Below are 24,457 nucleotides of genomic sequence, written 5' to 3'. Positions count from 1 at the left end.
GTACTAAGAATTAATTTTAAATGTTAAACAAATCAACTAAGTTTTCTATGAGATTAAATATCAATATGTATTAAATTGATATTTAAAATAGGTAGTAAACAAAATTTTTTAAAATATACATTTTAAAAATTTTAACGTAACATTGCTTTCTTTACACATACTGCAAATCTAATAATTAAATGTATAACTCAAAATAGGTATTTTATATTTTCATCATGTGATTTTCAAATATAAAATAGTAAAACGAATTGTGTATGTATGTATGCGTCTTTTACTCTAATACCTACATATTTATGTTTTCATAATTTGGTACATAGGTACCAAATTATGAAAACATAAATATGTAGTTACGTGCTATGTACATAACATAGCTATATTTATGGGATATATGACCAAAATCATAAAAATGTAGTTTCAAGTAGTAGTAATATGCTTATATTGTGATTATTCCACATGAAATTGTATTAATGAAAATAATAATTTTGATTGCACTCTAATAGTTACGCATGTGATTTTATATTTTCGGGACAAGCCATATTTGCCGGCCTTCCTGGCGCAGCGGTGAGGCTCAAGGTCTATAAGTAGGAACTATAAGACAAGAACCCCAACTTGGATTTTAGGTTAAATATAACTTCCAATAGGTTAGCCCGCCTACCATCAGACTGTAATCATCACTTATCACCGGGTGAGATTGCAGTGAAGGCCTAACTAGTAATATTTAATATTTAATTTTTATTTTACTAGATGTGCCGATAAAGAGTCCGTGAAAACTAAGTTAACACACAAATTACAAAACTTTTTCAAAATGTTAGTTCTTTGAAAAAGGAAAGTATCGGAATATATTGACACTCGGAATATCATATTGCTACTCTTTTCCCGATCGTTTTTTTTTTGGAATGGAATACCTTGTGCTTTATTAATCAAGAGTCAGGATAATCATTATTATGCGCGTAAGGGAACAAAACAATTGTTTTGCGAAGAACGTGTTGTACTGTGCATTACCTAATAAAACTATTAACCATTAAAGAAGAGTATTATTACTGTTTACCTTCCTACTACTTAATGGCACACGGTACGTCGTACGTCTTTAATCTTAAATGAATATGAAAGCATTCAAAGTTAAAATAAATCTAATCTTAAATCTTCAGATTGCAGATTGAAATTAGTAGTACTATCCAATTTCCATATAAACAAGAAAAAAGGACAATTTAATACTATCTGAAGTTTATAGATTAGATGGATTTTTAATTTTGACCTTTAGTGGCAGTCCATAATATACCGTACCGTCGCATGTAAATTAATGTTGTTGTAGATCAAAATATATCATATGCAAGCAAAGGTAAGTTAAAATAAAAGATAACCGTATGTTTAAAATTAATTTAATTAAAAAACATTGTGTACAAATTCCTAGTAGCTTGTGTACGCAAACTTCTTGGTTTCAACTGTAGATGTTGTTCTCCGTTTAGAGGTACAACTTAATATTTCAGCTGGTTTGATTACATTTAAATATAATATACAGTCTTAGAGACAGTTACATGTTTGAAAGAGCCGATTGAACTCGCATCCATTAATGACAACATCACATTTTTATTTTGAATCGATTCTTTAGAGCCAGTCCACACGGCGCGTTGCGTCAGCGTTGCGTCGACGCAGCGCTACCACTGCGTTGTTTTACATACAAATAACCAAGGTGTTCACACGGCGCGCTGCGTCGTCGCAACGCACACATGACGGACAGCAGCCCCCGAGACGAAGCGGGAGGGGGTTTACTCGTGCGACGTCGGAGCGTCAGCGCTCAGTTGCTTGTGCGTTGACAGAGAGGATACACGGAAGCTCATTTCGTTTTACGTTTACGTTTTTGTATTTAGTTTTATTTGCAGGGTAATTAGTTTTATTTGCAGGGTAAAATGAATACCATTGAAGAAATTGACATAGATTACTTGATTACATTGATACAGGAAAGGGAAATTATATGGGACAAGTCAAACGTAGATTTTAAAAATAAAAATTTAAAAACAAAAGCCTGGGAAGACATATCAAAAGTTTTATTTCCTGATTACGAGAATTTCACAGCTGAACGAAAAAATAAAGTTGGTGAGTTCACAGTACAGATATTTATGTTTTTTTTATTTAAGAGGGCTTTCAAGATTTTCTTGCACCGCCAATTCCGCGATCAGTACAAAATTGAGTAGTCCACTTGCAAACCACGTTATGTTAAAAAAAAAACATTTTTTATCCAATGGCGCCAATCGGTTAAGGATTTAAAATATTAACGTCAGCATTTAATATACTGTGTTAAAACTCGCTATGATAAGAATAAAATGGGATTGAAATCTCAATACTTTTGCAAAAGTCGTTATGTTGATCGGCAGTCCACTTTCAAAAATCGCTAAGTTTGTATTAACTTGCAAACGACGCTAAGTTGCGTGGTGACTTTTGCAAAAGCCGCCATCTTGAGTGCCAGTACGCATAATACTGTCGAAGTGCATGCACGCGTTGCTTTCTTCAGATACTGCAGGCTTTTAAAAACGAGGTATTTTCTATTAAAATTATCATGGAGTATCAAGAACAAGAAGTTGTTTTGGCACCAAACAGAAGAGGACGTAAAAAGATAGCTGATAAATCTACATGGAAGAGAGAACTTGAGAAGTCGAAACGGTAAGATTATTATTTTATGGTTACCTTTTGTAAATAGGATAGATACCTGGTTATTTGCTGGGGATTTTTTTGCTCTATTGTTATTTATTAATGTGCCTATCTGTTTTGTTTTAGACATATGCCTAAGGGACTGCCAGTTATACCACAATGTGTACATGGAAATTCAAAACAGGGATACAAGTGTAACGACTTAACGGTTCAAGACTACAGTAAATTTCATCGGAATTTTTATTCAACTTCAGTTAAAGTCACCCAAGATACTTTTTTATTAAAATACTGTACAGCGCAAACTCCTAAAAAAGAAGGAAAGAGAAAATCCCAGACTATATGCTATTTTATACCAAAGCACGAAAATTTGGCTGGAAGACGCCGCGTCAAATTAATTAAGGTGTGTCAAAAAGCAATGACCACAATTCTGGGAATCTCTAGGGACAGAATTCAAAGAATTTGTAAACAGCATTTAATCACGATGGCAATGCCGAAAGAAAGAAGAGGAGGTAATAGAAAGTCCAATCTGTATTCTGATCGCACAGAATCCGTAAAATCGTTTATAAAGGGACTTGAAGCTTTGGAATCACATTATGTTAGAGGAAGATCTACTGTGCAATATCTGAGCAGCGATCTAAGTATAAAAAAATTGCATAAACTTTACAACGATGACGCTCAGAATGTGTCAGTGAGATATGAATTTTTCCGACGTATCTTTAACAAGTACTTTAATTTGAGTTTTAAGTCTCCCGCTACAGATGCATGTTCTAAATGCATTCAATTAAAAGAAGTTATTAAAAGAGAACGCGACACAGCAAAAAAACAGCTGCAAATAGCTCAGCTTCGTATTCACAAGCTAAAGGCCAAATGCTTTTACACTAGCCTCAAAACACAAGGCGACAACGAAATAATTTTCTCTTTTGACTGTCAAAAGAATTTGGTTTTACCAAAAGTACCAGACCAGAGTGCCTACTTTAGCCGACAATTGTATACGTATAACTTAACAGTATGTCAAGGGCCATCTCGTGGGGCTCAAAACTGTTTAAACACATTTATTTACACGTGGTTGGAAACTGAGGCAAAGAAAGGATCTAATCAGATTGCTTCGGCGGTATTTCATCGGCTAATGAATACCAATTTTGAAGACACTGTTAGTCATATTAAATTATTTTGCGACGGTTGTGGGGGGCAAAATAAAAACTCAATCGTTTTGGGAATGTTGGCATATTGGCTAAAAACAAAAGCTCCACGTCACATCAAGAAACTTACGCTGATATTCCCTGTAGTGGGGCATTCATTTTTGCCCCCCGACCGTGTATTTGGAAATATCGAAAGAGAAATACGTCCTTTAGAAGTCATTGTGGAACCCCAGACATATTTTGATATTTTTAAAAAGTATGGTACGGTTCTCAGACTAGGCAGCGACTTCCATTTTTATGATTGGAAATCAAGCGTTAAAAACGTACTTAAGTTACCTGGATCTTGGCACTTTCAATTTAATGCCTCTAAAAGATTCTTTTTAAGAAAGGATAAAAATAATAGAATTGCCATTAAAGGGGAACCTAATTATGTATCTGAGGTAATAAATTATGGCAACGTTTGCAAAAGAGGCAAATCATTCGAAAATATTGTGCCCGTTATGATGAATGTTGGAGTTCCAGTAAAACCAGTAAAGTTAAATGATGTGCGAAATCTTTTGAAAAAACATTTCGGTGAAGATTGGGCTTCTTACGATTATTTACAATATTACAATTTTCTTCAAGAAGAACCAAATGAGACTGTTATAGAAGAGACTGATAATGAAGAAACCATAATACACGAAGAAATAGACTTAAGAGTGTAATAATAGATAAAAATTGTAATTTCTTAAGAGTAGAGGAAAATAGAAGCTTATATTTGATTATTTCAAAACTGCCTATGTTGATTGCATACAACTGCAAAACTATCTATGTTAAAAAATCTTTTGCAAAACTAGCTATGTTTAATTTTAAAATGCAAATTAAATGATTATTATGAAAGAGTGATTTTATTTGCTAACATAATTTAATTCGATGTGCTACTAAGTTCATGTAATACACAAAAAAATGCATCTTAATATCGTAATTTTAAGTCTAAACATTTTAATTAGTTTTCTCAATTAATTGCTGCATAAACTTAACGGGGTTTGAAAGTGGACTACTCAATTAATATCTCGACACTCTAAAATTTTAAAACTTAGGGAATTTAGATTAGCGTGAGTACTATTTTATTACTTAGCTCAAAACTAACCTAGACTACGCTGAGTAGGTATAAAATATTATTTTTTTACTGATCGCGGAATTGGCGGTGCAAGAAAATCTTGAAAACCCTCATAATACAATTATACCTTATTTAGCTGCCAAGGCAGAGTTCCTCTAGTCATAAAATAGGTCGCATATTGCTGTCTTATGACATTCGGTGCTGTCTGTTCTTCATGTACGGGTTGTATTGGGAGAAATTCATCAACACTTATAGCAAATTTATCTCTTTGTCTAAAACCGTCTCGATCAGCGACAAAATTGTGTAATACACAACATGCTTTTATAATGTCAGTAGCGAAGTCATAGGACACGTCTATCGGTCTGTGAAAAATGCGCCATTTGTTAGCCATAATCCCAAAAGCGCATTCGACATATCTTCTGGCTCTGCTTAGACGGTAATTGAAAACCTTTTGTTGTAAGTCGAGATTTTGACCGCCATATGGACGCATAATATGTTTGCTCAGTCCAAAAGCTTCGTCACCCACAAATACATACGGGGTTGGTATATTGCTACCAGAGAGTGGCTGGGGTTGAGGTAGTGGTAAGTTGTTGTTAATCATTAGCTCGTACAGTTTAGAATTTTGTAATATGGTTGAATCGCATTCTTTTCCGTATGCACCGATGTCGACAAATACGAATTTGTAATTTGAATCCACAATAGCTAGCAACACAATCGAAAAAAAGGCTTTATAATTAAAAAAAAGTGAGCCACTATTTGCAGGATTACACACGCGGATATGTTTGCCGTCGATGGCACCAACACATTGAGGAAAATTTGCCTTTACATCAAAACCCCTCGCTATTGTTTGGAAACTTTCAGTTGTCAGTTCAGGGATGTTGTCTCGAAGAAGATTGGTCCATATAGCACGACAAACTCTTTGTATTATATATGCAATAGTAGATTTTCCCCGTTTGAATTTGAAATGTAAATCAGTTATTGAATTTCCACTTCCTAGGTATCTGAAAAGAAAATAATTATTATAATATGCATTTATGAGATAGATAGATACCCGAAAAAAAATACTGACATATTCAGACATCGATAGCAAATAACTTTCTCTATGTAACCAATTAATTCTGGAATCGCGAAAAAAATAGCAGCTGTTGCATACATTTTGATTCAGTAGGTATTGCTTTTTGTATGTAACAGCTGTTATATTTTCACGATTCCAGAGTCGGTCACATAGTGTTTGTTAACGATATCTGAATATGTCATTAAATTTTATCGAGAAATTCACTATGTATAAATTATTAAATCATGTTTACTATTGGTTTTGCAGGTAATGATTTAATAAAAAAATGGAGAAGTGTAAAAGATAATTACTTCAGATATTCAAAAAAATTAAAAGAAGCATCAAAATCGGGCTCGGGCGCTACGAAACTGAAGAAGTATCATTTATACAATCAACTCCTTTTTTTGAGAAAAGTGGAACAAAATGCCACCGAATCTAGCTTAGACTCGCCTAGAGAAATCAACAATGAATCTACGTCTACAAATGATGACATTACCACAGACAACACTCCGCGCTATGTTCCAGTCGCGCGCAAAAGGGCAATGCAAATGGATGAGTTTGAAAGAGAAGGACTAAAACTTCTCAAGGAGCCGGAAAATCGCCATATGTCCTTTTTCAGAGCTATATTGCCATCTATTCAAGAATTTTCCGACCGAGAAACTCTCCGTTTCCAAAGTAAAGTTATACAAATTATAGATGAAATGCGGTATGGACAAACATCATCATATGTGAGTGGCCCATCAACGTCTCACCAACCACCATATGGGTATCAAACAGCAAATTTTCAAAGTACATACATTTCTGATTTTAATAATTCAATTACATCTCCAGAAACATCTCAAGCAAGTGAAGAAACTGAATACGATTTTTCTAATTTGTAATTACTGGATGATATCTCTCTTAAATAATGTCTAAATTTAAAATTATGACAATTGCTGATTATTTGTGAGTTGATTACTAATTAAACAAACCAAAAAAACTGTTATATTTTTATTACTTAAATATATTTATATAGTTACCTTAAAGTGATTCCCAGCATTTCTACTGGTTCCACTGGATTCCTCATATTAGTATAGTTTTTTCGTATGTGTGGTTCTAAGGACTTCAATAAACATTCGAAGCTGGATACACTCATTCTAAAAAAATTATAAAACTTCTTTTCGTCTAATAGCAACTCCCGATATTCTAAAAAAAAAAACTGTCCATCACGATTTCTTAATGAAATGAAAGGACTGATCCAGTACCGTCTTGTGATCTTGCGTCGATTTCGGCGGTGACGTAGTAATAGGAGCAATGCTAGACGTCTTTTCCGATCCATGATTTGCTATAGACTGACTGCGAATTTTTTTCAAAATACTTGCCGCAACTGTGCGTCGCCGCTGCGCCGACGGAACGTTGACTGCGTCATAGTAACGCTGCAGCGCCCGTGTGGCCGGCTATGCGTCAAAATATTTGCGTTGCGACGACGCAACGCAACGCAACGCGCCGTGTGGACGGAGCTTTAATCATTTAATTATAACTCGGGAATAAACTTGGCAAACTTCCAAATGTAAATCAACTGTCAATGTTAAAAAGTCAAGTCGATTCTTCAGATAATAATATTCAGTGATTGAGAAATTAACCCTCAATTATTAAAATAACCTGTGTGAACATACATAATACACAGTTAACATAATTTACTTAACACTTTATAACTCGTACTAATAGATTAAATACTATACGTAGGTGTAAAGTAACTTTCCATTGATATACATTTAAGTTATAGACGGTTGTAAAAATTTATACCTATTTCCAAAAATCACTCTTAAATTGTGTGAATATGGAATGTCAATTTTTGAAATTTTAAAGCATAATTATGACAATCTATAGTTGATTTTATGAATAGCTGTTAAATTGTATTATTTGATATGTACCTATAAAATTTATTTCACGTTAAGAGCGTCTGCTTTCCGATAACAATGCTTGACAACATTCGCTATGAATGGGTCCTTCCTACAGTGGTTATATTGAATTCCAACAATTCTATAGCTTCTAGCCTCAATAGTAATACATTTTAGCTGATTTAGCAATCTTTGAGGAGCTGAGTGCTCGGTAAGCGAACATATTCAATAGCTTTACTAAGCATTCTATGATAACATACAAAAACCAGCATATGGCCTTAGGATTGATTACCACCCACAACCATTAATGAGATTTAAAAAAAAATGGCAATCGGTAAAGTGGAACACAAACTGACAATCCGAGATAATCTTGAAATTATATATACGTTCGTAATAAAGCCACTAGTATACTACCCTCACTTGATAAAAAATATTATATCCTCTTGATTTATTGTAATTATTAATTCTGTGTTGTTTCGTTGCAAAATAGTGACCATACAGAATTTAAGTTTATATTTTATTTGGGGAAAGGAGGAACCACCACGGTTTAATGGTTGTTGGTTGGTGGTTTTTTTTAGCTTAATAGCTAATTAAACAGGGCTCAACAATGCTATACTAACACGGTCTCGCTTACGAATTGTTTAAAATATGAAAAAATAAAAATGAATGAAAGATTGTGTATATATTAAGACATAACAAAGAATGGAGCATACATTGGACATAAATCTTAAAACTTTAAATAGATGAGATTTAAAATATGCTATCAGTTTCCTGACGGATGGGTGACAGTTCTACTTTCGAGACATGTCCTCTACTCGTAAGCGTAATAATGCGGGACTTCGATCTGCTTAAAATATATTAGTCAACTTATAAAAATAGCTTTGCTTTGCAGTGCCCGTCAAAGAAAGTTGCCCGTCGTGGAAAGTCAGAAGCACGTTTCAAGTCAGAGCTCTCGCAAGATTTAGTTATACACCAAAAGCGGATATAATGCTAGAAGTGCAGCGAAATTTAAGACTGCCGTTTATATAAAACTGGCTATTTTTGGAGTTTATATCCAAAAGCTTTATTCTATGTGTACATCCAGATAAACTTGATACAAACATATTATATCATGCTCAATAAGTCTTGGACAGTCTTGTGTTATCTTTCCAGGCCATTCACAGGAATAAACAAAGATATATTCAGCTTATACGGTTTTGTTTAGTACTAATTTCTTTTCATTTGATTCTGCAAGAATTTCCAATATTTACCCGCTCACTTTTTAGTAGATTGACAAATTATAAAAATAATTGTATTGTTTATTAATAAATTGCTGAAAACTGCGTTTATTTTTAACCACGCTTGTATTATTATATTTTTTGAAACTATAAGATCGATTTTTTGAAGACTATTGGTGGAACCTTTAGCAAAGACTTGTGAGTCTTAGGTATTAAGTGTAACGTTTGATATTGTAGCAGTCACGTATACATGGGAACCCTCAATTAAATAAAAAGATCGCACAACAATTTGGTTGTATCCATATAAAAACAGCGCGCATTTTCCCGAGTCTGTATACGTCATAGTTCACGCAATCAGCGTGCATAGGTGCGGTAGATGCTACTGTTGCTTGCATTCGGCGGGGTTCTCCTGCGACGCCTTGACTTGTTTCTTGCCTCGCTTGCGCGGCGCCGGCTCTTCATCCTCGCTCTCTTCAGTGGAGCATTCCTCCTCCTCCTATTCATACAGTTCAATGTCAAAATTTGGACAAGCTGTTAGTCGAAATGTACTGGTACCATTAGTATGAGGTTTGCACGCTCCCAATCGAATCGTTCTCGAGGATAGTTTCGACACGAAAACGACTGGCGATTGGGGTTGTAACCGCAGAGTAAAATTGACCTTGTTGCTCCTCTTTTGAAATACTGATATTTATTTTGAATATTCGGCTAGCAACGCTTACCTGTAGAATTGTAGATGTATCGATCGGGCGAATAAGGTCCATTTTACTATTTACAGTTTTGATACTAAACAAGCCTCAAGATTAAGACTAAAAATCTTTTACTTATCTTGGGGACAGACGCGGGTCGGAGTATCATGATACACTGACCGTTTTACTAATGTTTCGACTGCCTTGAAACTAAGTATAACTCGAGCGTATATGATATGGTAGTAAAGTCATCAACTGCCATATTATAACCAATGAAAACAAAAACGGGGCATAAAAAGAGCGCGGAAATGAGCGTGCAAGTAGATGCACGTCAATCGTAGTAACAAACTATTCCTTCCCGTTCCGTCCGATTAGACACATTACTTATGCATTTATGGTGATAACGTCTACGTAAATCGCGATCGTTCATATTCTTTCAACTTAGTACGCATTTGAAATGGAATCGTGAAAGTGAGAGAACTATATAGAATGTAAAATGTTTTTGTATTAAAAAATTCTAAAAACTATTGTGATACGAGTTATCTCGCACTAAGGTATTAAGAGTACTTTTTATATTAGCTTTTTATACAATAAATATGAAAGCCAACACAGTATATGTATTTAAAACTTGAGAGTCAGGCTTTTAAGTACAGTCACGTACCAGCAATTGTTATTTCTTCTCACACCATCTCGACTGGACACTTCTCATTAACACATCGAAATGTGTCATATGAGAACATGTTTGAAATGTGTGTTACTGGTGCACTCGTCGTGTATTACTTGCACAAAAATGTTGAAAAGTTTCCTGTATGTATCAACATAAAGCTCACTTTCAATGTGCTAGCAGCAGAGTTTGTTGATAGGCTAGATGACAACCCCGAAGGCTTACTGAACATTGGCTATTATCGCTTTAGTTATTGTTTATCGATCGCTAAGCTTTTGTTACTTCCCCTTTATATGCTTAGTAATCTATTTTCTTTTAGACAATAACTCTACAAAGCGCTCGTATGCGAAACCAAAACAAAAGTGTACATAATCGTCAGAATATATAGACAAAGCGCCGGAATAAGTGGAATCCCGTAGACGTTTTCACATAAATCGATCGCTCAGTAAAATTAAAGTAATATAAATTCTGCAACCATCTGCTTGTCGGTAATAAACAACTTACCCAAAAAAAAAATAGCATGCATAGAGGTCCAAAATAAAACACATGGAGATAAAAAGCTTACAATTTTAATGTCATCTGTAACGACATCATGCCAAAAACAAAAGCCATAACCAGTATGTAGGAACTAGCTGCATTACATCGGCTTATTATGCTCTCACTTTGATAGAAAAAGTTACATAAATAAAAAATATACATCTATACTCCGACCTAACTATTGTTTAGTCATAATACATCTCCAAGAGAAAGATCACAGTTAGCAATGTTCTAGTGATGATATGAAATGCATTTTGGCACTAAAGAGATTCAGCAGTATGCTTATTTCGAACGGTTCGTTCTGTCGCGAGGATTACATCGCTGCGCGTTGGAATGACAAACTCAATTTGATTTAGGAAACTTCCAATTAATAGCCTTACAGAGTAGTAATATCACATGAAAATTTAAAAGTACACAAACGAATACGTAAAATTCTTAAACAAAAAATACACACTAATACAATAATAATTAATTAATGTATAATAATAAATAAAAACGAGAATTGTATAACTAAACTAGAAATGCAATATAGGTATTCGTTATAAACAATAAAAACGTGTAACCGTTAACATGCATTTATTTAAACCTTATGTAGGCACTGGTTCAGTGTTCACTTCTGGCTTTACACTCAGAGAGCCTATACACAACTTGTGTCTACAACATATTTATCTACTCTAAGGATAAACCATGCATAGAACGGGATTAACGCGAGAAGTCACTTAAAAAAATAAGTCAAGCACAAAATACTAACAATTTACTTGTTTTAATGACTAACCGAAAATAATGGATTACATATTGGAAACACCTCTATATTGTTCATAGGCTTCGATGAATATTCGAGGCGCCTAGAGTATGTTCCCACAGCTCAGGAGTATTTAAAGTTCATCAATCCGCGTATTAGAAAATTTCAATATTTTTCACGGTAAAAAAATAATTTTTCGTTGAGGGAGATATATGAACCCGTTTCAGACAAAGCCGTCTATAGTACGCATACATTGTCCCTGAACTAAGAAACTAAAAACATACCACGCAGACTTGCAGTTTTATTTTTCTATCTAATACGAATTGAAAATTAAAACCTTAATTGAAACGAAATATAAATGGGGTACGAAAATAGATTCTTTATTATTTTTCATAGCAAGTCTCTATGATGGCATAGTTTTGGCCTCAGTTTAGGGGCAGCCTATTGAGTTTAAATGCTATAGGCGCGCTTGGACAGTGATGTTTTCCGTCAGTCCTCGGCATCAGAAACCTCCTCGGTACCAGAGTCCTCATCGGAGTACGAATCCTCCTGAAAACAAATTATACTGCTTTTGGTGCAGTCGCCAACATACGAACCAGACGTAGATACCGTACGCAAAAACAAGTCTACTAAACAATATCACACTATATTTCAGCCACAGACTAAAGGGCAAAGACAGGTAGTTAATATGCCGATTAGGACGATTTAAAAAAAAAACTAGTTTCCCTTATTTTTGTTATTTGATTTTTGTTATGTATACATTAACTGAAAACCTTCAACGGAGGATGTTTTAACTACTAATAATAAAATTGCATTAAGGAAAGGAGCCAGGGAATGGCGCCGTCCAGTCATTACCTCCTTCGCATATCATTCTCAGAGTTTATAAATGGTGCAGTGGTTTACAGCAGATGAATGTTTGCATCAAAAATAGGACACTGATGAAGTCACGAGGAACAGTTGTAATTGAATTGGTCTCCATGGAATGGACAAAGTATTAAAACTTTTTTTTTCTAAATATATTTTACAGCATCCAAAGCTTGAATAAAGTTATCAATAAGGGCTGAAATATATCGGTGCAACGATAACCTACCGTTATAACGCGTGTTATAACTACTACGCAATGAGCGTTACTCACACAGAACTGACCTCCCTTAAAATTCTTCGCCACACCTCCTATCTATCTATCCTTGACCTTTAGTCTACGATTCAAATAAAATAAAACTATTATTGTGTACCGTACCTTCGTCTGATTGTTGGTGTGGAGAACATTCTCTAGGTCTTAAATGTAGGGAAGCGCTAAATATCTACCATGCACGTAAAGTGAAGCTACCAGATGGCTGGAGAAATTTAATTTAATTTTTTTAATTTTTGCGAAAGGCATGCGTTTAAAGTTTAAAGTTTTGTAAATTATTATTATAATAATATTAACCTTAGTTATTATAAATGACAAATAAGCATAAAACAAACAGGAAGCGAGGTGAATGTTACATTCTGTGCGCCATGTCACAGAAATTCCTACCTTCAACCATACAGATCCTGTATGTTTAAAGCTTATTAAAAAAAGAAATGTACGTTTAACTAAGTAATTTCAAAGCATATTGTACATTAAAATGGCGTATTGTACATTAAAATGGCAAATTTTAACGCACATTAAGCTTAGCTTAAGTATTTTATGATATAAGCCATATTTAAACAAATTCACATCAATATATAAAAGGTGTCGCGTGTGCTACGAGATTTCTTTAAAGTAAGCTCTAAGATGTTTCAGAGATAAGGCTAAGGGATTGTGTGATCCCATTTAAAAGTAAGTAAGTAATAGTAAAAGTAAAAGGACGACAGCAATATAGATGTAAAAAAAAAACATTAAATTATATCACATTAAAAAAAAGTGGGAAACTCTTTTTATGATTTTGGAAAATGTTTGTTTAAGTTAAAAAAAAAAAAACTTTTTAGATTCTTCTCTGTACAATCAGAATGAGAGTACTACGTGCGTCTTAGTAAGCCTACTTTGAAAAGCATAGAAATATATTTTAAATAATCAATCTCACTAAAAATATGCCGTCAAAAAATTTTATTTTTAAAAAAGCTTCGCCATCCTTGCCTGACTTATTGGAGCTACTTACAACACAGTCTTTAATGATCACCTTTTTACATTAAAGCACTTCAACACGGTTGATAATATTGATCTGAATATTATCTAATGGCTTTATCAACTGGGAGTTGGAAGCGGTTTTTAACTTATCACTAAATTTTGGTTCATTAATAATCAGTTTAAATTTCTGTCTACCAGTTAATTGGCAGAGATTTTATTATTCACAAACGGTTTATCTATTTAACCAAGTTAAGAAGAGAAGAAAAACGAAAACTTTTTTGTACCAGTTTCCAAGCCCTGCTTTAGAATTGACTAAATAAATAACGCTGGACCACTGACCTCCTCCTCGTAGTCATCATCGTCGTCGTCGTCGAGCCCCTCGCCCGTGTATAGCAGCACTGCGCGAGAAACCACGCGTTCGCGGATGTAGTGGCCCACCTCGAAGTCCGCCGTCAGTAAAGCCTGGAGTAAAGGAAACTAGTATGTTAATATTGCACATCAGAAATGGCACCCAGGAACAGATACAAAAATAATAAAGCACATCAAAAACGAATTTTGTTATTTAATATCTCATCACTTAAGGCTCGAAACAGCTTAAATAAATTATTACTTTGAATAGCCTTCGTACATTATATTCATCAAATTAAAGCTGGGATTACACCTGTTAATTTAACTTACGTAAGGCACCTAAGATTAATTTACTAATGTAAACAACTTTGAAAGCTAGTTAGTGACTTATGTAAACTGTAAGTTGCCATAACTAGCTTACAAAGTTCTTTATGTTAGTAAATTAATTGTGACTCCAGGCTAGGACTCTACTCAAAAGTATTTATTGTCAATGCTATATCATGTGACAGGGTTGTTTGAAATTAATAATGGATAGACAAATGGTGGTACAAACGGCACATTTTCATCATTTATACTCCAAATCCACATGTTACACTTCTACAGGCTCAATTTTGATGTTTCTTTCATTTCTTTCACACATTACAAAAGTTTATATACCTATTGCGTTCATTTGAATAGTTGTTATAGTATGTATGTCCAGGCGTTAAGCAAAGTACGAAAAAAAATCGGGGCCCTTCAAAAACAGATGGGATATAAACATTGGAAGAGTTAAAGTATGATGACAGCCAAAAATGACAGTTACAGCATACAACAATGATTTAGAATTGCATTTTTAAGTATGCAGCATTTCTGCATACTTAAAAATGCAATTCTAAATCATGAATATAATTCTGGAATATGAATATAATTTGAACTTAAAAATGTCATATGTAAACAAACTAACACTTTGCATGCAGTTTATATGCAGGGATTTGGGTTTTAATTAATTTAAATTTAATTTGGTTTTAAATACCATAGGAACCTTAGTATTCCTGATTTATTTAATTCCTTTGGTATGGATACATTTACAGAGTTTAAGAGGTGAAGTGTTCCAATCTCAACTATATATCCCACAACTCACGTTGATCCGATGCTGCGTGAAAAAAGGACAAACAAATTTTTACATATTATTTAAAGGATAATATAATCCAAGTTGAAAGTTAGCCAAAGGGATTCAAAATGTGTAAGTTGTGTTATGTAAACAAACATTTTGAAAGTCTTACTTTGCATTGATTTATTTATATAATTAAAAAAACAATTGATATGATAATTTGTTTACCTTGATTTATGGCTCAAAACTATGTTTGAGTTTGGAGTCCCAATGCGCTGAGTGGCGACCGTGCTGGTCACCTTACTTAATTGACAGACAACTTTAAGCAAGTTGCTGGTCATCATAGGACTAGACATTGTATCCAGCAGTAGAAAATCCAATTTATAAGATGGTCTATTCATATAACTGACCTGCGTGTCTGACGCGAGGGTGGAGTTGGGGTCATCAGGCATTTGCGGTGGCGAGAAGAAGTTGAAGAAAGAGTCTGCTTGCACAGACTTTGTAACAGTGCGTACAGAGCCGCGCGACTTGTGTTTCTGCTTCTTCTTGATGGTCTTCACTGTTACATTCTTGCCCTTCTTCCAGTTAATTTCGCAACCCTTTAAAAGAGAAATATGTTAAAACCAGAAAAAAAAGCCTGTCAATGTATATTACAAATTCGTATGCAGTAAGGATTCATCGTACCTTGCATGAATAAATTTCGGGTCCTTCAAATTCTAGCGGATTTTCCTCATCAGGCTTGCACTTCATAGAGTACTCCTTGGTCAGAACTGTGTCTGTGAAGTAATCGTTGGGCAAAAAGTGGAACTCCAGCGTGAAGCAAATGGGATCTTCAGACATTTGCACTGTTGGAAAAAAAAAAATTATTTAGTATAATACCAGGAAACTAGAAATAAACAAATCATTTCACATAAAATATTGATGCTATAAAAAAGCAATATACTCTGTTGTAGTGCTTCTTACCTTTAATATCCTGCAAACATTTTATTATAGGCTCATCGTGTTCTTGCATCATTTCGCACAGCATTGAGACATTTTTGAAAATGGTGTACCAGAAATCCGGGATTCCCTTTACATTGGGGTCCATGGGAGGTCTGTAACAATAACCTGGTTAAGTAACTATTTTTCCTATTAGAAAATATAATTGAAGTAATAGTAGCAGTAGTAAAGCCTCAGTTGGTGATGCATGTTAGAAATCAATCATGATTTTCAGATAATGGTGTAAGTTTGTCATCATGTAAAACTTAATTTTAATCAATTTGTTGGTTTATGGAACATGTTATCATCTATTTTTATTCAAATAAAAAGTTTAAAAAATACCATCTTTGCAGATAATGAAGTAATTTTCCAAAAACGAGAAAAAAAATCAAAAAAAAATTAAATTTCTTGAGTCTCCCGCGCCCTACTAAAATTATTTTATTTAAAAACGATTAAAAACCTTAATTCTGACTATTTCAATAAAACTAATATCATCATTACCTGATATTTAAGTGTTCGTGTTTACACTAAAGTTTGTTGCAATCTACAGTTATCTCCATTTACATAACATTCCCAGTTCAATGATAATGGTTGTCTTACTATAAAAAATATTTTTATGCAATACTAACTCTGCAGGTTCCTTTTCTTCCTTTTTGTCATCACCCTCAGCGATGGCAGCGTTTTGCACTGCTCGCGCCAGTTCCTCCTCCTCAGTCTCGTCCCGCCAGGGGTTTAGGCACTCAGTGTCGGTGGGTTCGTAAGTACCCGCCACTATTTGAGCTCGCTGAAAATGTACCATTTATTTAAATTTTTGTCACAGTTAATGTATATCTTGGGAATCAGTGAGTATACTTGCTCACAGTTAAAATAAAGTTAAGGAAACTTGCAGCACTAGGGATGCTCGATATCAGCTGTACACATATCAGATTAATACGCTCGCATTTATAGGAGACGATTTTTCAACACGAGTAATGGCAGAGTAAAATAGATTGTTACCTTGTTTTAAAGCCCTAATTCGTCCACTCTTCTCTTTAAAACAAGTTAAATAAGGTCCACTTAACTTAGACCTCACAGCAAAAGTGCAATGTTCAATGCAAAGTGCAAGTGTAGTTCTTTTAGTAAGGCCTTAAAGCGTAAATATTCAATATCATTTACTATTAACCAATGGACATCAGATGCAGAGATTTCTTATCTTATTACTCACACTCTAGTATGTCTGTTCATTTATGATTTGATCGTTTAGAAATACTAAAGAAGCGAAGAAGAAGAAAATATCTAATAAAATTTATTAATTCCTTTGAAGGGAAACAGAACTTTATTAATTATACTTCATTGGATTTCGCATGCCCCATCTTTGGCGTGTTTCATGAAGTGTAACCGTTAACATCACACTTGATTTAGGACAAGACAGGTTTCACACAAAAGTAAATTAAACACTTTTATGCTTCATTGATCTTGCGAGAACAGAACACTCGCGCGAAAGATTAGGGCGACCTACCGGAATTTAACGACTGACACTACAAAACTGGTATTCACGGTTGGACGTACTGTTTGGTGGTAGGTAGTCAGAAGGCCATCAGATTTCTGCATTTAACTTTTCTTGGCAGTCGTGCATTTTTGTGGCTGGCTATATTTGTTGCTTTCTAAAATTAGGGGAGAAAAAATGTTTCCTGCCCATGCGAGCCATGCTGATACGTTAGTCCGCTACCATATTAGACTGCCAGGGTGTGATTAAACAGCTTGCAATAAGCGATTAAAAACAACATTGCATTTAATTGTCCTGCAACTCTAGACTATAGATAGTGGTGATCACTGTCATAGCTGTTGCTGTAAGGTGAAAGAATCAGCCTAAGTAATATTAGTAGCTATTTACTACTATGAATAGCAATGGTTGGTTACCTTTTCAAGCAGTGGCTTGTACATTCTCTCATATTTGCACTCGAGCGCATGGACTTCCAAATAGAACTTTGACTCGATATCCGCAAACTCCTTCTGAAGCGTCCTCAGGGCGCGAATCCTCCGACGAACGTTGGGTGGAAGTGACGCCATTGCCTCCGCGTGCATGCGATTTGTGATGGCTGCCAGCATTTCGTTGCGGGTGATGCCACTACGGACAGGGAATTATTAAAATAAGTCATCTTAACCTCTATGAGCATTGAATTAGAATTAAATGGCGATTTAAGTTCTGCAGTCCCAAAAACTAGATTAAAACAATTTTAAGGAAGTTGCATCCTCTGCCTACCTTCTGGCTAGAGCTAACTTAAGTAGCAGGTTAATAAATCAAAAAAAAGATTCATTGCACTTATGTACCAACAATTAACCGCCTCGTCGGTTTAATGAATCTGAAGTAGCGCTCAAGCCTAAAAGAGAATAGACTGGTCAAATGAATTAGTGACATATTGAGGGAGCTGCGTTTGTAATCCGCTATGACTCGCACAAAAAAAAAAGTCAATGGCATAGGATACAGGGAGTAAGTATTATGATTTTCTGTAAAATCATTAAAACTATGAGGGAGGGAGGTTTAAGATCTAAACTTCTCTCACACGAGAGGTCTGAGAATATTAATGAAAATACCGTTTATTACTAACCTTAGTTAGCATTTCATAAATGCCTTAAAAAAGAAGGCTTACTTGAAAAATATACATCTAAACCTATTGAACCGAGTATGCTGCTTTTAACGGTGGTACACTATCTTTTTTGTATGAGACTTTCTAGTAAACGGTTTTTACTCGAGCAAGAGTGAGCAATAAACATCGGATTAGGCGTGCTCTAAACACGCACAATTTATTGCATGGCATAGTTTCCAAACGGGCGATGATTCCAGCATGATACATACGCGTATTTTAGTCGCATGTATACATTTCTGCGATCTCGTTCGGTAGTTTATGTTACACGTGATATTCAAAAAAAAACCATAATTATCTACTCGCAAGCGGCTATATTGGGTCAATATAAAATAATATGTCGTCATCATCACATCAACCGATAGACGTCCACTGCTGGACATAGGTCTTTTGTAGGGAGTTCCAAGTTCCACGGCTCCGAGCCGCTTGGATCCAGCGGCTACCTGCGACGCGCTTAATGTCGTCTGTCCACCTCGTTGGGGGCCGACCAACGCTGCGCTTACCAGTTCGGGGCTGCCATTCCAGCCATTCCTTGGGACCCCAACATCTCCACATTTCTGATTCGATCACGTAGAGATACTCCGAGCATAGTTCTCTCCATCGCCCGCTGAGTGACTCTGAGCCTTCTTATGAGGCCCATAGTACAGGTCACAGTATATTATTATATAATAATATGTATGTTAACACTAATTTATGACACCCCACAGAACACTTCTACAACATCTAGATGAGACTGTGGACGATAAGTTTAATCATTACCGGCCTACTTATAGGGAACGATTCTCCTTTCAGAATGAAGAGGGCTTCGGCCCGGGTCCACAATGCTAGCCAAGAGCAGATTGATGGACTTTAAACACTTTTGAGTACGTTATGGAGAACTCTCAGGCTTGCAAGTTGTCTCACGATGTTTTCCTTCATCGTTAAAGCGAGTGATATTTTAAATTCCTTAAATTAAAAACGCGATAAGTTAAGAGGTTCGTGACCAGGATAGATAAGTATACTAAAAAAACAATTAAAATAATCTTTTCTTTCAAAAAACGCCACCAAAAGACACATTATATCAAAGATATAATAAATTGTTTGTTCACAGAGGTCCAGATTTTAAGAGCAAAAATCGGGTTTTTTCTTATGCCAGAGCTCGCAATAAATTGTAAATTTATTCGAATTACCGAAGTCTCAATTCATTCCTTTGTCCTGTGATGCGACTCTTCAAATCAGTCTATATTAGAATAGTTCCAAAGTGTCTAGCAAGTTGGTCCCAAAGGCCCAACAAGTCTCGATACAATACATAGGACCTACCTACGTTCCCATATATTACATATATTGTAACCTCTCCCGCGCCATTCACAAGTCATCCACCCCAAACGAGTATCGGAACGTGGTTACACGGGCTCTTGTAAAGGCTTTTGAGTTATAATGTATATTCTTTTTTATATGAGGGTTGTCTAATTGGTTCGCATGATAGATTACTAGTTTTCTTTTTTGGATTTTTCAGTACGCTTAGTGTAAACATTTCGTTCAAAATTGTAAAAGTCAAGGATAGGAGTTAAAGTATCGAACATTTCCTGTTGATAAAAATATTTTAGTGAAATTATAAAAAAAATGATTATAAAACACCATAGCCTCCCTCAGAAAATATGGGGATGCAAATGCAAAAAAAAAAAACAAATCGGACTGTTCGTTGTAGATTAGCGCGTTCAAACAAAAAAAAACATTAAGCATTAAGCAGTAAGCATATGTACCTAGGAACAGGTAGATTATACTTTGCGTTCCGATCGAGTACTAGAATTCGAAAAGTCGAACAAATTCCTGCACAAGGAAGTAGTAAGTAGGCACGCAGACGATCGCGTACCTATTTGTTACAGACCGATCAAGTAGAGCATGAAAATGACTCACAAGTTCAATGACCCGTAATCTTTAGCAGATCTTTTTTACGACGGAATTCGCTAACAAAGCGTCTTTGTGCACCTTTGATTTAAAAATTCATTATTCAATGGGTTCCGCTTATTATTCTTTTAACATCTAGCGCAGTTACCTTGAGAGCCCCACAGTTCGACTTCCTGTTTGCGTATATATGGGAGTTTTCAACTTTTAAATTGGCCATTTTGCAAGTGTGGTCTCGGTTAGATGTCTGATCACGATATTAGTAACATGGACGATTAATTAACTAGTCTTTTTATGTAAGCAATTAAAGCAATCTATTTTTAGTGTCTAGTTAAATTCACAAATAGAATCAAAACATGTGTTAAAATAAATAAACCAAAAAAAAATTTAAGGATGTATGTTTCTTTTTTATAGTCTAGTTTACTTTTAGAGTACATTTTGATTTGATATTTGGTTCCATATTTTGGCTATGACAATCCGACTGTCATAGTATGTATTTCCAGTAGCTTCTCCATAGAATCCTTAACTATAAAGTATGCCTATCAACTTTAAATAAAGAAATTTAGGTTTCACTTTTAATCATATTAAGCTAGATCTAGGCCTAACTTCTTAAAACATCTATTGGTAGTAAAATAAACCGCTACACCATTAGAGCAAACAGCATTTTGCTGTTTTATGCTGTAATGCCAACCACTCTCAGGGCAGTAGCCCTGTGTGTATATTTAACACGGCAAACTATTTACTTGGCTAAAAGTTTGGTCTTAGTAGCTTTTTTTTTTTAAATAAATTCAAATCTTTTGCATTGAAAAATGAAGGGCATTTTTCTTAGGTTATGACAATCCACCTTGATGGAATTTAAAAATGGTACAAATTTACAACTGCTGTGCTTTAAAACATCAGCGCATTAAAACCTTTTCAAACTTTAGTAAGGTTGAAAAAAAGAATGGAAAGAAAATTTAAACAAAATATTGAATAAGTCATAGTTAGGCAATATTTAATACTAAAAATCAAAATGTTAGATGGGTAAGGCATGTATGTCCAGGAAAATCGGGTCAGTTGAAGCTGGTAGCCCTAACCCATATGTTAACAGGCCTATAAAGCTTAATTGAAACAACGAGTGAATCATTGGTTCGTCACATCCTATCTGAAGCAATTTTGACTAGTCGTAATCACTCATTCCTTTAATAAAGCAAATTACGTAATTGTGAATTCCCTGATATTTACATTTAATTCCTACAACTGGCAGACAGTTTCAGAGCAACAACCACACTGCTCACACGGGTTTTGAAGACTTTTAACAACTATTACCACAAGTGATAATGGGGGGTTAAATCACTGATTGACTAACTCCAGACTGGTACCTACTGAGAATTCCTAACAGAAACATGTACCCTACCCTATAAATTTTGACCTAACCAAGGATTCAGGATGGCACGGCTAGCATGGGCAGGACACAATTATCTCCCTAGAGAGAGGCTAACCAATTATCTTCTCCCACAGCTTTATCAACTCTCAGAGCACTGGCACTCCAGTGGAAATAATCCAAATAATATGTGTGTAATAATATACGGGGGTAATCTTTTCCTATTCCATGTTCCCTTTCTTTAGCGGGCAGACATGTTAATTATATCCCTTGTCAGGGGGATGTATTTGAAGGATATAATTTTTTTTCTCTTGCCAGAGATAGCTCTGCAGGACCTTGTGATCTATAACTCAGATAAAACTGCCAAGTTCTATAATGTTCTGTAAGGCATATGAAGTAGTAGTCCACCAATCCAGCATGGTGGACGACAGTCTGGACATCGGACAATCCCTCTCATTGTTTGAGATGTGATATATAAAAGTTCTAAGACAGTGAAGAGGGTTTTTTAAGTCTAAAATAACAAATTTACGAGTGGAAGTTAGGAGTTTAATGGAACTGACTTCAGGTGTGTTACCAAGGTCATTAGTTCAAAGAAGTTTGAAACCTACTTTCACCAATAATATGCGTCAAGTTTAAGTTTTAACTGATGATTATACATTGAGTATTTAAAATATTAAATAAAACTTATGTTACTTATTACGCAATAATTCAAAATAAAATGTATCACTTTTATAGCTTTTTCGGACATTTTTCATTGGCCGAAAATAGCGAGTGAAATCTTTATATTCACAATCTTTTTGACGACGAAGCACCTCTAAATACGCGAAAAAACACAACCCAAACAATTTTCTTTATCTAAAATACTGTGTAAGTATGAACTAGTGTAACTTGCTGGGAGATCACTATAGATCGTAACCGGTCGACGTGACACCAGGGACCAGGCGAACCTGAGCCGCAAGCAGTAAGTACTAACAAAGCTAATATAACAACAAAATTTCCTGAAAAAAAAAGTGACACTGACAGGCAACACGTTAAAATTTTACATAGCCCGTAATTTAATTTGTAATATCTACAAGCACTTCGTACACATGGTTTACTTCAATCGTTGATTCTTATCATGTGCGTATTAATAATTTAGGGTTAACCTCACCTTTTCATTAAATGTGCCGCCAATTCGCCACCGCCTACCATTTCTTCTTCTCCAGATTCCACATCGGACGTTGCGTCCCCGGCACGCTCGTTTGTAGTCATTATATCTGTATCTAAAAGTAAAAACCACTATTTCAGTTTATAGATATTATACGCGCCACGTTGCCGGGTACCGGCACAATAAAATAACAATACATTTATTATGTCTAAGAATACGGAAACTCACTTTATATCACATTAATCACAAATATTTCAGATTATAACCTTACTTCTAGTTTTTTTTCATAAAAACATAAATGCGCAGTTGGTAAAACCTCAGTTACCAACCACATGGTCGCCCAATTTAAATAGCGAACACTTCACTTTTAACCTTCTTTTTCTCTTGAAATTTATTACTATAAACGCGAATAAAATAAAGTTACAAGTTTTTTGCGATGTAAAATATCATAAGTTTAGTGATTTTAAGATTTTTCTAACTTACCTTCCTGCCGACAAGACTAGCGAGAAAAGAAAGATGGCGGCGAATCTTGAGTAAAATACGATTGAATGAAATGTGAACGACAAACGAATGAAAACTAACGCGTTGAATGAAACATCGACAGAATGGCAACTTCAAGTGGCTATCGGCAGATGTTTCCATTTTGTTGCCATTTTTTAATTTTTTTTAAAACACTGAGTGGTCTGTGTATGTTAAACTCACGAACGTCATATCCCATTTGGGTGAGATTTTATGGATATAATATTTTCTTTGCGTATTGTTACGTTTGGTTAACAATTTTTATTCCTACCACGGGAACTGTTTGAGAGATTAGTATAGAAAGTTCATGACTTTTTCTATGGCATAGGTGACATGCATCCCAAATTTCAAAGCTGTCTGCCTGCCGCTCAGCTCGTAAACAATTTTCCCTCAGGAACTACTTAATGAATCGGGATAAAAGGTACCCTATGTTCTTTTCCATGTCAAAGGCTTCATACATGCCAAATTTTATCCAAATCCGTACAGTGTGATTAATGTTTTAGCGTGATTGAATAACAAACTTTCACACTTTATTATTTCGCTAAAATATTAATTGGACAATCGTTGTATGTTTCGAAAATTCTATTAAATAAGTCGTTGATTTTTATACATTTTAGAATTTGTTTAAATAGTGTTGCCTATTGTTTTTTTACAACATCATAAACCGTATAAACAACAATTAAGCCGTTTATGACATTAATCACTCCATCAATTTTGTCACTGTCAGTGTATGTTAACTGTCAAAATA

The 24,457-nt window shown here is 34.9% G+C and overlaps 3 protein-coding genes and 1 non-coding gene across 6 annotated transcripts; 1 reads left to right on the top strand and 3 right to left on the bottom strand.

The window, feature by feature from the left end:
• Positions 1-1,611: 1,611 nt before the first annotated feature.
• LOC120624940 lies at positions 1,612-6,964 on the top strand. Its single transcript, XM_039891774.1, has 2 exons — positions 1,612-2,094; positions 6,206-6,964. Exons 1-2 carry the CDS (start codon positions 1,908-1,910, stop codon positions 6,817-6,819), a joined length of 801 nt encoding a protein of 266 aa, XP_039747708.1. The 5' UTR covers positions 1,612-1,907; the 3' UTR covers positions 6,820-6,964.
• LOC120624939 (protein ALP1-like) lies at positions 2,376-7,369 on the bottom strand. Of its 2 annotated transcripts, XM_039891773.1 has the most exons (3): positions 7,300-7,369; positions 6,958-7,074; positions 2,376-5,885 (listed from the first exon to the last, which is right to left on the bottom strand). In XM_039891773.1, exons 1-3 carry the CDS (start codon positions 7,344-7,346, stop codon positions 5,006-5,008), a joined length of 1,044 nt encoding a protein of 347 aa, XP_039747707.1. In that variant the 5' UTR covers positions 7,347-7,369; the 3' UTR covers positions 2,376-5,005. The 2 variants fall into 2 exon arrangements, with proteins under 2 accessions (XP_039747707.1, XP_039747706.1); XM_039891772.1 differs by lacking the exon at positions 7,300-7,369 and having other exon boundaries at positions 6,958-7,277.
• A 1,110-nt stretch (positions 7,370-8,479) lies between these two features.
• Positions 8,480-23,804, bottom strand: LOC120624938 (nucleosome assembly protein 1-like 1). Of its 2 annotated transcripts, none has more exons than XM_039891770.1 (9): positions 23,674-23,804; positions 23,194-23,305; positions 18,072-18,279; positions 16,802-16,956; positions 16,158-16,288; positions 15,879-16,039; positions 15,605-15,793; positions 14,096-14,218; positions 8,480-9,531 (listed from the first exon to the last, which is right to left on the bottom strand). In XM_039891770.1, exons 2-9 carry the CDS (start codon positions 23,292-23,294, stop codon positions 9,415-9,417), a joined length of 1,185 nt encoding a protein of 394 aa, XP_039747704.1. In that variant the 5' UTR covers positions 23,295-23,305; positions 23,674-23,804; the 3' UTR covers positions 8,480-9,414. The 2 variants fall into 2 exon arrangements, with proteins under 2 accessions (XP_039747704.1, XP_039747705.1); XM_039891771.1 differs by lacking the exon at positions 8,480-9,531 and adding an exon at positions 10,939-12,213.
• LOC120625483 lies at positions 16,359-16,441 on the bottom strand. The gene has a single exon (XR_005658810.1). It is a non-coding gene; the product is annotated as a small nucleolar RNA Me18S-Um1356 (small nucleolar RNA).
• Positions 23,805-24,457: the final 653 nt, after the last annotated feature.

This window comes from Pararge aegeria, chromosome 7, assembly GCF_905163445.1.
Source record: "Pararge aegeria chromosome 7, ilParAegt1.1, whole genome shotgun sequence".
Lineage (NCBI taxonomy): Eukaryota > Metazoa > Arthropoda > Insecta > Lepidoptera > Nymphalidae > Pararge > Pararge aegeria.
Note: the sequence above shows the minus strand (reverse complement) of the source record. Positions and strands in the feature narration are given on the sequence as shown.